Source organism: Cricetulus griseus, chromosome 3, assembly GCF_003668045.3.
Source record: "Cricetulus griseus strain 17A/GY chromosome 3, alternate assembly CriGri-PICRH-1.0, whole genome shotgun sequence".
NCBI lineage: Eukaryota > Metazoa > Chordata > Mammalia > Rodentia > Cricetidae > Cricetulus > Cricetulus griseus.
The window spans coordinates 11,154,592-11,167,735 of NC_048596.1; the positions used below are offsets into that span (position 1 = coordinate 11,154,592).

General features: G+C 39.2%; 1 protein-coding gene across 4 annotated transcripts in view; it reads left to right on the top strand.

Annotated features, from left to right (window-relative positions):
• Sorcs1 (sortilin related VPS10 domain containing receptor 1) overlaps positions 1-13,144 on the top strand; it is a 513,824-nt gene that overhangs the window by 315,608 nt on the left and 185,072 nt on the right. For all 4 annotated transcript variants that reach the window (XM_027407047.2, XM_035441778.1, XM_027407045.2 and 1 more), the window contains exon 4: positions 12,865-13,023. In XM_027407047.2, the coding sequence (XP_027262848.1) occupies positions 12,865-13,023 (159 nt within the window). The remainder of the gene's footprint in view (positions 1-12,864; positions 13,024-13,144) is intronic.

Genomic DNA, 13,144 nt, shown 5'->3' on the forward strand with positions numbered 1-13,144 from the left:
GGCAGATCTCTGTGAGTTCGAGGCTAGCCTGATCTCCAGAGCCAGTGCCAGGATAGGCTTCAAAGCTACATAGAGAAACCATGTCTTAAACAAAACAAAACAAAACAAAAAAATGAATCTTATTTTTTTTGTATTTGAAGAATATTTCTCTTTTTCATAAAATATTTTTGAAGGTAAAGCAGATAATAAGGATTAATTTAGTCTATACTTTATGAAATGAATGCAAAAGCTATACATGAGTGAACCTGTGTTTATTTTACATATTTTTCCTTGATTTTTAATAATGCCAAAGAGGAAGCTGATAGCCACCCTAACCGCATGATCATTTGGCAAGAGGTATTTTTATTGTGTAATGTGGGAACGAGGCCTGAACGTGAGCTCTGGGAATTACAAGGATGTTCTGTAATCTTTTTAGAGAAATGATAGAACCCCTGTACCCAGTTTCCCTCTCTTGAGGTTTGCTTCTATTTCCAGACGGAATAGCCTCATCAGTGTTTATAAGGGGCTGTATAATGCTTAAATGAAAAACTGCCATATGAGTATATAAAAAATTCTTAAATGTCAATTTGACAAATGTTAATTTCTTATGTAATGAACTGTTTTCAACATCTTACAGTTTATAATGAATGGAGGAAAAGAAATTTGTGGAGTGATGCTGTAGTAAATAGTGGAGAAAATGTATTTCACTATGGCTGCTTTCCTCAGTCCACAGCCTCTGAAATGCTGGGCACATGAGAATTTCTATTCTTTTAATTGTTTCAGGCTTGAAATAAGCACTTGGGGTCTCCTGTGTGTATATGGGCATAATAGTTACAGAGCATTACTTTATGGCCCTTTCCCCCAAGGTGTAATTAAAAATAGAAACTGTGCATAAACAGCAGTACAAGTAAATAAAGAAAAGTGCCTCTAATTTTACCTGGACAAAGCACATAATCTGGTAACCTGTCTATCTGTCTTAGTTAGGGTTCCTATTGCTGTGAAGAGACACCATGACCATAGCAACTCTTATAAAGGAAAACATTTACTGAGGGAGGCTTACAGTTCAGAGGTTTAGTCCATTGTCGTCATGGTGGGAAGCATGGTGGCAAGCAGGTTGACATGGTGCTGGAGAGGTAGCTGAGTGTTCTACATCTGCATCTGAAGGCATCAAGAAGAGAGAGAGTGAGTCACTGGACCTGGCTTGAGCATTTGAAACTCAAAGCTCACCCCCAGTGACACACTTCCTCCATCAAGGCTACACCTACTCCAACAAGGCCACACCTCCTAATAGTGCCTCTCCCTATGGGCCCTTGGGGGCCATTTTCATTCACATCATCATGCTATCAGATGGCTATTTGAGGGATGATAGGAAAATGGCCAAAACATGAGAAGGGGAAAAGAAGGAAGATAAAGCTTCTCTACCATGAATGAAACCAATACCCACTCACAGAAACTGCACAGTTTCCTGCAGTCACCTAGAAGCTTTATTTCAAAAGAGATAAAAAGGATATGTGTTTTAGAGCCCTGGATAAAAACCTATATATTTGTAATTTCCTTCCTTCCTATAAATAATTAGATGGTATATATCAAAACAGGTTACAAAACTCACACTCTGTTAAACATTAATTCCACTTCCGTAGATTGGAAAAATAACAGTTGATGTTCAAAAATATTCATCTATACCAAGTCATAATACTATGAGTGACCATCAGAAAATTAATAGTGATTGATTAATTACATGCTGGCGTGCTTGTGAAATCAAAATATGCAACTCTTTGAAATAATACAAGAGAATATTTAATAACCTGGAAAATGTTTGCAGTGTTACTTTATATATTATAGGAACAAAAATAAGTTAAAAAGAAAAATTAGAAACAATAATCATTTTTTTCTGCTTAGTGATATTACATTGAATTTTATTTTGTCTGTGTACATTTTGGAAGTGTTTTCATCAGTACTTCTGGAATGCTAACTGCTGTTCTTTTTTCAACATACTAAATTAAAATGAAATGAAAGTGACAAAAACTTTAAAATTTTGGTACAGACACTCATATTTAATGATCATTTTGTTTCTCAAGGAAGGTTCATTTTGTTGAATGTAATATTTTTTATGATTTTCCTAACACTGTAAATTAGTGTTAGAACAGACATGTCTTTGAAAATGAATAAAAACAATCTTTTATTTAAATGTCTCATCAAAGTATTAAGATGTAAGGTCAAGGAGACTTTTCTTTGGAGTTTATGGAAGCTTTGTGCAGAGTGGGAAGACTGGGGATAGGGAAAATGTCTGAACAGAAGTAGAGAGGATTGTTTCACGGTGATGCAAGTGCATCAGTAGTCCCAGGAAACGTTTTCATGCAACAGTAAGAAGAATATTTGAAATGTAGTTTCACAATCTTGAGTTTTAAGGAAAGGTAAACACTTAAGAAAGATTGTAGATTTATGATTTTTTTTCTTTAATGAAACATGGTTACTGTGTCTTAAATATTTGCTCCTTTTGTCTGAAAACTTCACTTTGGGAAGCAATTTTATAACGCTGACATACAAGGAATGTTTTTGTTGTTTGTTTGTTTGTTTTAAAAAAGCCCCTAGTTTAGGCTGGCCTCCAATTCCAACTCCAATATAGTTGAGTATTATCTTCAATTTGTGATCCCTCTGTCTCCAATTCTGAAGTGCTGGGATTATAGGCTCGAACCAACATATCTGGTCATTTGGTGCTGGGATCAACCCCAGGGATCCAGATATGGTAGGCAAGCACTCTACAAACAGAGGTACATTTAAGCCCAGTAAACCTTCCTGTCATTGGGATAAATTGATAATTTTTCCCTGAACCATAAAAATAAGCATAGAATAATAAATAGTTTCTTTTATGTTATTGAGACTAAATACCAGACAAAAACAAAGGAAGAAAGGTGTGTTTTGGATTAAGGTTTGAAGGGTACAGTCCACAGAGAGGAAGTCATTGTGATTTTCGTGGACAGCTGGAGTATACACAAGGAAGCAGAGAGCCTGGGACTCTGAGAGGAACCCATTGTCTTAGAGGTTCCATAAACTCCCAACACAATGCCACTAGCTGGGTTCCAAGTGTTAAAACACACAAGCCAAACCCTACGCCAATGATAGTATTTATGCTGTGTGAAAAGGATGTCTTGGTTTCATTTCCGGGATCTGTGATAAAAATATACAAAAAACAAAACAAAACAAAACAAAACTTAATGGGGAAATGGCTCATTTGGTGAAATGCATATTTTGGCTCATGGTTCTGAATACCAATTCATACAAGCAAGAAAGTCACAATGACAGGAACAAGAGAGCTGGGCAGATGGTGATCAGAAACAGACACCATGGATGCTACTGTTCAACTCACTTTCTCCACTCTCACATAGTTCAGAATCCACTGCCTAAGGAATGGTGCTACCCACAGTGGGTAGGCCCCCCCCCCCGGCCGCACCCCTGCAATTAAGGTAAATCTAGTTAGTTCTCCATTGAGAAGCATATAGGAAAACCTAATTACAACATTAGTCATTGAGACATTCTCCCCTAATAATTCCACACCGTGTTATCTTAATAATGAAAGTAAACCATCACAAGGAATAAGCCAGCATTCCCAGAGTAATATATGACATCCCTTGTCTATAACAGGTCCCATTGTGAGCTGTCTTTTACACACTCACAGGAGTTCCTAAATAAAGATCAAACAACTTTTCAGAAGGTAGTATCTTTATAGACTTATCCTCTCCAACATGACAATTAACCTTGTGCTGAAAACACTTTTGTACAAGCTTAAAACAGATGAGAACTCTTAGAATTTAATTTCTCTGCCAATACCTTCATGAAGAACCATTGAGGATGCTAAGAACCCTGACTACCAAATAACTCTGACTATCTGTATGAAGAAATTATGTCAGAAGTAGGGTAGCGCCCCATGTCTGATGGCATGTAGGTCTGAAACTTAACTGCCCAGCTGGACTCCTGCTAAATTCTTGGACCACAAATTATAAGAAAGAAAGAAAAAAAAGCTTGCTTTTAAACCACTCGTCGGAAGTACTGCATTGCAAAAAACAATGCATTTGTAGAACAGATATTCCCCTCTTTTTAAATATTCTACACCATTTGTAATGTTTCTGAAAGATAAAATTAGCCCAAGACACTGACATATTTTGGCAATGTAATCACAGGACAAAACTTCTTCAGATAACAGTTTTATGTTCTCTAAGGAAAAGGAGAATGGAAAAGGGGAGATAATGGGGATTATGCTCAGCCACATGGGCATTAAGCACATTGGCTCTTTATTTCCTCTCAACAACAACGTGAAATGATCAAATTCATTAAATAATCCAAGGACAAAGGAAAATTTCCCCTGAACTAGGCCACTTCTTTAGCAGGAGGCTTTTTTTTTTTCCTGGATGAACCGCCATTGCCACGACATCCAAGGAGCCCCACTGAGGAGCAGCAGAAGGGATTCTCACTCCACTAATCCCGGGATCCTCTCTGAGAGAAACCCCTGGTGGTCTCCATAGTCTTTTCGGGAAAGCTTTAATAGCCAAGTACATTAGCAAGACCCCATGCAGCTGAAGCCTCGTTAATCTTCTCCAATACACCCTGGTATATATGCCACGTTACCACAGTGCGTTAATGTAAGTAAAACCAAAACACACTTATCAGGACATTGTTGCAACCGGAGCAAGGGATGAAAAATGTGGGTACATTCTAGTGACTGATTTTCAGACCCGATTTTTTAGTGGGGGCTTTTTCTTTCGGTTTCTTGACTTTCAACTTGACATTTGCTCAAAGTAAAATCGAGCGCACATCTTGAGAGTTTACCAAAAATGGTGTTGTCCCCACCTAACTCAGTGTTAAAGTATACTGATAGCTCTTCTTTCTTGCTCTGCCCTCCTCCTTTAGCATTTCTAGTGGAATAAAGAGATTTCTCATCATTAAGTCTCCTATGAGCGAAGAAGACAAATGCTTGTTTATTCTGTCACCATGGTTCCCTCTAAAAGCGGCTAACATTTTTACATGATGAAGCCTGTTGGCATTTATAGATTTGGGGATTTAAAAGACAGGTTACTCTGGGGTTTGTAATGACCATGGAAGTGTGTTCTGATTACATCTGACAAAAAGGCCATCAGTAATCCTGGAAATTTTAAGGTAGCTCAAATATTCCCAAGGTATTTAATTGGTTTCTATGGTGACAGTAATAAAAATGTCCCCTGAACTTGTACATTTTGCTTTAAAATACAATGCTTAGATTTTGTAAACTAGATAATACAATCCTAACTATTAGTCGATATCACATATTACCTGGTGTTTTATACAATAATAGACATGTCCCCAGCAAAATGAGACTGTATTTTTCAGATGCAAATTACACACAGGATACACCTGCTAGGAAAACAGTTACACCACAATGACTCTTACCAGTGTTAGCATCTGCTTCTTTAAGAGCTAGACTGGGGAGGGGGGATGTATTTCTTTTGTTATCTGTGCTATCCTCTGGTCAAAGCTTTTTATGTCTGTTTCTGTTGTTTCTTTCTTACCCATTTTCATGAGAAAACCTAAAATCATTCATGAGAAGAAAAATGCTTAGAAGACAAGAAGGAAAGAGGCCATGCCATTGTGGGAATTCTGACAAGAGTGAAGATGGGATATTTAGCTTTATATTAAAGGTCCTACTTGCTTTCTTTGGGATTGTCTTGTTTTGGATGTAATATCATGCAATACCTAACACCTGGTTATTGAGTGTCCTCTAAGTTTGTACCTACTTTCTTATTGTCTCTTATATGTCCCACTGGGCAATATTATCTCCCCTTATCTTTTTCTCCCTTTCTTCCTCCTCTGTCCTGCTGTCTTTTCTAGAAATCAACTAATTTCTTTCTTTCTTTCTTTCTTTCTTTCTTTCTTTCTTTCTTTCTTTCTTTCTTTCTTTCCCTTCCTTCCTTCCTTCCTTCCTTCCTTCCTTCCTTCCTTCCTTCTTTTCTTCCGTTCATCAGAAAATACACTTTAAATTTGCCACTCATTATGAGGTTACCGTGTCTGCTCACACACATAAGAGCATTGTGTGCCTTAGGCTGCATTACTGCTGTTTGTGTGACACTGAGTGAGATACTTAATTGCTCTGAGCCTCATCTCCTTACCTGTCAAATGGATGCAACAATGTCTATCAGAGGTAGTATTAGTTTTAGTACAATTGACTGGAATACTTGTTTCCTGTAGTAGCATGGTGCCCCATGCAAAAGTACATGCTTAGTAAATAGCAACTTGGTTGTTGTCACTGGCCTAGTAAAGACAAAAGAGGTCCCAAAATATTGAATGAACTATACATCCAGAACACTACAGAGACACATGTCTGAAAAATTTCAGATCCAGGAATCTGGACTCAAGTCTCACAACAGTAATCACTACTGTAGAGTACAAGACAGGATTCCCAATTTTTCAGGGTATCAAGATCCTTTCCTAAAATCATCCTCTTTTTCTCCCTCAGTAACTAGGTCACACATTCATGATGGCTTGTGACAGAACCAAACATAGTCCTGTCTTTTCTCAAAGACAAGCCTCTGCATGCTCATTACCTTCCCTGTATAAGTGCACACATCCCCTTAATAGAGGGCCAGCATAATCCCCTGCACGGGGAGCAAAGCCTCACAGCAGGTGACACGCTCTTCTAGAACTGGGATTCTGCAAGAGTCTCAAGGGAGAGGATTGTGAACAGTTATCTCATGGGACCTAAACTAGGATGTCCTATATAATTCTCTTCGCTGAATTGTCTTCCCAGGAGTGTACCACAGACCTTGTCATTTCTGGTGAACTTACATATCTCTTGGGTATTCTGGGAAGTTTCATTATTAAGGGTTTTTTTTTGGGGGGGGGTTTGAGACAAGATTTCTCTGTGTAGCTTTGGAGCCTATCCTGGTACTTTTGGAGACCAGGCTGTCCTCGAACTCACAGAGATCTACCTGCCTCTGCCTCTCGAGTGCTGGGATTAAAGGCATGCGCCACCAACGCCCGGCCTCAGTTTTAAGTTTTTATAGAAGAATTCTCGTTATTGTTACATGTGGTGAGAATGGGAAGGGTCTCCCAAAATGCAATAAAGATACATGGGGAGGACTAAACTTGTGTGTTGCTTGAAAAAATTTCTTTTTCCTAAAAATTTCATCAAAAAGGAAAAAAGTGATAAAACAAACACACACTATAAACTTTGGAGGATAATCCCAAAGTTTTCCAGCATTTTCTCATGTCACATGTAGATGGCCTATTAAAAAATGCTGTCTTCATCTCTTAGCATCGCATCCCACTGTTTTGTGTGAAGAGACTAAAATGGTGCATTATGCATGCTTCACTGGGCTGAGGGAATACAATGTAGGGCAAGTGGTTTTGTTGCCGCTGTTTTACCACAGACTCTCTTCTCTCCGAGCATAGGTGGTTGAAGCTTTCTTCCTTTCGTCACCTTCCTCCCCTTCCTTCACTATTATTTCAGCTTCAGTGACTTTTCTTTCCTTGGTCATTCTGGGATCGGATGTAACCTTCACCAGTGCTGTCCCACCAAGAACTGTCTACTGAGGAACACTTACTGCCCCCACCCTCAGCTATTAAGGAGGATGGGACTGATCCCACACTGGGAATAAGCCATTTTTCCACCCACATTGGTCAGCAAATTACTTCCTTGCTCTGATTACATTTTGCTTAATTTGTTTTTAATTTCCAGGCCAGAGGCTTGTAACTGGCCTCTTGTTTCATTTGTAGAGAAAATATTTAAGCTTGAACAAAACAGAGTGTCCATTGTCTGTCTTTTTACCACTTTGTTGTTTTCGGGTCATTATGAAATTCATTTGTTATGCACCTGTGATGTGGCCATTTGGAGCTGAGCTAAGTCTTGAGAGAAGCAAGACTGATACTGCCCAGAAGCAACAGTATTACCACTGCTTGAGTCTAGCCTGCAAATGACAAACAGCAGACAAAAAAACAAACAAGTAACACATAATACATAAAAGATGCTGTTTACATTAAGATCAAAGAAATGATAGAAAAATACATACCCAGGAGTGTTTCTATTCCCCTTATTAGCTCTGGTTTATCTAAGCAGGTGGATGGTCAAATTCGAAAGCAACATACCTAGAAGATTGTAAAACTAAATACGAGTAGCATTTCTATGGCAACGAGGACCACAGTAGATACCAGTAAGGATCATAAAGCTGTTTGCCAAGTTTTGAAATTATGTCATGGAGCCATATGGTGAATCTAGAGCAAATAGAAGAGAAAGGATACATTTAATTTTATGACAAATTTTGTATTTGTGTACATGTACACATGACTGGGCACAGGTACGTCATTCAGAGAGCATCACTGGTAAATCAATTGTCTCCTTCCACTCAGGGATCAGATTCATGTAGTCAGGCTTAATGGCAAGCACCTTTACCCAATGAGCAATCTTGCTGGTCCACATTCGATTTTTGACTACACTAAGCTGTCAGAAGGAATACTACCAAAATAAGAAAGAAGTGATGTATTTGAAATCTATAAATTGTATTTCATGTTCATTTGTCACCTCTAAGGAAAGCAAATAAAGTTTCTTCCTCTTTCTGAAGATGAATGATTGCTTATTGCTGGATTGCAGACGCCTGCATTGCAGTTATTGACTTCCCATGGAAAACAATTCATCCACAGATGCAGTCAGTGCCATGTCAGCACACCCTGCAAGGCATAGGTAAACGGTGCTAATCACCCTGAGTCCATCTGAACAGACAGCAATTACTCCTGTTCAGATCAATCTCTTCCTTTTGTCTACCATGCTCCTGTCCAAGCAGAGCAGCAGAGACTTTGAGAGGACTGCACTTCTATTGCTGCAGGGACTCCTGGGTTATGTTCAGTAGAAGACACAATCCATTCACTCATTTATACATCCATCAATTTGTTCACAAAGGTATACAGACCTACCATGGAATAAAGCTTTGACTCAGGTAGAGAACATTCCCCAGAGAGCGACCTTTGGGAGTGCAAAAAGATGGGATTCATGACTTTTGAAAAGTTCTCCTGAAAACCTATGTATCTCATTAGTCAGAATGAAGATTAAACATACCACTCATCTGAAGACACATGAGGAGTCAGAAGTGGGAAGAGAACCATCTTGACCTAGTTGAAAACAAGAACTATTGGACGTTTTAAAGAAATGCAGTCTAAGGGAAAGATGGCAGAGTGGACAAATTGCTTGCTGCATAGGCGTAAGGACCTGAGTTCAGAACCCTGGCACTTACTCTAAAAGCTGAATTCAGCAATGTGTACCTGCAGCCTCATCTAATTGGTCAATTTGAGGATCAGTGTAAGACACTGCCTCAAAAAGTAAAGTAGAGGACAATAGACACACTTATCATTGTTCTGTGTCCTCTTCACACACACACACACACACACACACACACACACACACACACACACACACACAGCCCACAAAAATAAATCTAGATAGATACATTACATTAATTATTAAATGTTGGCCGATGGCTAGGGCTTCTTATTGGCTATCTCTGTCTTAATTATTAACACTTAATTACTAATCTATGTATTTCTACATGGCCTTATCTTACTGGAGAATGTCTGGCGTGTCCTATCCTTCTAGTTCCTACATTAAAATACATTGTGCATGTCTTTGTCAAAATTGTGTACCTATTTGTATGCTTGCAACCCTTTATAATCTTACACATGTTGTAATTTTAAATGAAAATATGAATGCAAATCAGACTTCATGATGTAGTATGTTGCTATGGATCAAAGTGACAAATATATATTAAGATTTCATTAAATTGCTAGGATGATTAAAACCCAAATGGGTAAACAAAGGTAGATCCATACTAACCTGTTTGTTTGTGGGATACTTGGGCAGAAACTGACCTGTGGTCCAGACTTGCTAGCTAGTAAGGGGAATCGTCTACCCTTCTGACAGTTCCAGTATGCAAATTCTCGTAAGTTTTCTAGGGAATACTAAAGAGAGAAGATGGGGTTTTGGTTTACTTATTTTTTTCAGCGGGGGCAAAAACAAGATAACAAATATCCACGTATTAAAAATTATCTAAAATATTTCAACCTTTTTTAATGCTGTAGGAGAATACAACATCATTCAATATAGCCTGGTGAATTTAGATTATGCATATGATTTAAACTAGTTTTGCTAATCAATAAATAAGAATCTCTTTCATTTAGTGATATTTTGTAGTCTTAATTTGGGTATCTTTTGTTTGCCTGTTAGGGGAAGCAGGGTGGGAAATGCAGATCATATTCCAGTTAAAAAGGAAGTAGGATGATGGGCGTTGGTGGCGCATGCCTTTGATCCCAGTGCTCCAGAGGCAGAGGCAGGCGGATCTCTGTGAGTTCGAGGCCAGCCTGGTCTCTAGAGAGAGTGCCAGGACAGACTCCAAAGCTACACACAGAAACCCTTTCTCGAAAAACCAAAAAAATAAAAAAATAAAAAAGGAGAGGAGCAGGACAAGAGAATGTGGGGACAACATCACCCGGCTAGAGAAAACAATGATTGCAAAGCAGGGCTTCTTCATAATACCACAAAAATAACTTCCTGGCAGCGGGACAAGAGGTCGTTACACTTTATTGTTAATTGTGGTTAGGGACAGGAGGCAGTATGATCATTGATGGCATATTTGTGTTTTGAAATATGACAGCCTTTTTTATGCCCTAATAAATATGAAATCACCTGGAAACATTTCTGTCCATTTAGGAACCATCTAAATGCCCTTGTTTACAGCATGCATTAGATTTTAATGAATCCATGTGAGTTTGTACTTAGCAAATTACCCAATGGCCTCATGTCAGGCGTCAAACTCAGGAAGCTGTCTGTTGGGTGAACATGAGGTAGACGAATTCATGCCATCCATCAGAATGTATGGACAGTAGGCAGTGTTTCCTGCTATGTGAGACATCCGACTATATGTTTCACAGCTTCCTCTCTTGTCTGGGGTGCCACTGACATCCACAGCATTCCTCTCAAAACTTTTGTCTTCTCCAAGAAGAAGAATGACAAAACCTGTGTATAATGAATAACAGAGACAGAATCCAGCAGTGTGACTGTTATGCACTCCTTGTGCCATGTGTGGTGGCATCATATCACTTTCAAAGGTGACATGAACTATTATGAAGTTTCAAAATGAGTGCTTCCAAACTGAGGGGGGGTATGTATTTGCCCGGTATTCTGCCCCTTTATATCATGATTCAATATATTGCCCTCTCTTTGTTTCTCTCTCCCTTCCTCCCACCTTTCCTCCTTGCTCTTTCTCTCCTTCCTTCTCCCAACTTTTCTTTCCTCCCTCTCTTCCTTGCTTACTGATAAATCCAGGCTGTAGTGATCTTTCATCACATACCCATACATTGAGCACATCTTTCATACTGAACCAGAATCAGAGAGTACCAGTTAATAAGTTGACAGGGAAGGCTTTGGTGGGTAGCATTAAGGCGGGCTGTCTGAGAATGTTACGTGCACACTTTGATGGAGCCAAGGAGACCTACAGAGAGTTAGGAATGAGGTACTTCATCACATATTCCTAGAGGCAGAAAATGAGAGAAAACAAGCAGTTCTCAAGGCAGCTCATTCATCTTGTTTCTATTACGGTAATTCGGAATGCCCTGGCCAAGGGTAGGCATCACAATGAGAGTGTGAAACAAGCACCTGGAGCTATGAGTTTACACAAATTCATATAGCCCATGGGTGAAAGATGGAAAAGTACGTCCAGCTATGCTTTCTATGGAGCTTCCATTCATATCTTGGCAAACTGCTCTAAACGTGTTTCTAAGTCAACATGAGTGCTTTTAAAAACTATCTTCTTTCATTTCTTCTTCTCTCCCTCCTTCCAAACCTTTCTTCCATTCCCTCCTCCCTCCATTTCTCCCTTCCTCACTCCCTCCTTTCCTTATTTCCATTCATTCATTCATTCATTCATTCATTTGGCAGATATTTGCTGAATGTATAATACATGTTGAGCTTAGTCTAGCTTCTGGGATTATGCCTGTGAACAAAATATATTTCCTGACTCTTGTAAAACTTGTGTTATAGCAAAAATGGACACAGAAAGAAGCAAAATAAATGAATAAATGATATAGAAGACTAGAAAGTGAAAAATGGCAGTGGAGTTAAAAAATATATGTGTTAGGAAAAGTTTCCAGGGCCCAGACTTTGACTCAAGGCTCATAGACTCAAGCTAAAGGCAGAATGAAAGGGTACTGTTGATGTGAAATAGGGGTTTAAGGCAGGAAAGAAAAGAATTGGGTCCATGGCCATTTGTCTTCCTTTCCTACACAGAAAACAAACAGGCTGCTACGTCTGTTTCCCCTACATGGAGTGTTACATCATGAGGAAGGGATGGAATCAAGGGGAAAGGAGGGAAGTTTGTGGTTAAGAAAATTACTTTGTAGCTGGGGAGATGGCTCAGCAGGTAAGGTGCTTAGCGCCAAGCCTGGTAATCTGAGTTCAGTGCTGAGACCCACATGGTAGAATGAGAGAACCAAAATCGGCAAGTGGTCCTCCAACCTCCACCTCTGTGCCCTAGCTCATGCATGGATGCCCATAAGTAAATAAATAAATAAACACAATTTTCATTTTTTAAAAAGAAAAAAAAGAAAAAAAAAACCCAGCAAATAGTGTCTCCTAAAAAGTCCTGTGAAGGGGAAGAGAGTATGGTCTTCTGATTTCATCTCATTTTCCTGACCAGTTCCTCTCTGTTCTTCAAATAAAACATGGTTTTGGGGCATTGTCTGCGATAGGAGACCAAGCACTGTAGAGTGCAGGTTCTTATCTGGTTAACCACTCTCCGCCTGCTTTTTGGGGGTTTCTTGAGTCAACAGTGCCGTGCATTGATGTGTAAGCTTTGCTTTGTGTTGCTTTTACTGCAGATTATGTTGCTCACAGACCCGGAGATTGAGAGCAGTTTATTGATCAGCTCGGATGAAGGGGCGACTTATCAAAAGTACCGGCTGAACTTTTACATACAGAGTTTGCTTTTCCATCCGAAGCAAGAAGACTGGATCCTGGCATACAGTCAAGACCAAAAGGTGAGCACAATTGCCTTGCTCCATAGAGTGGAGCATGGCTGCTAGGGATAAGGCCACTGGTTACCCATCTGTGACTGTCATCTCAGTGATCACGTCTTTTTCTTTTTTCATCTGAACTCAG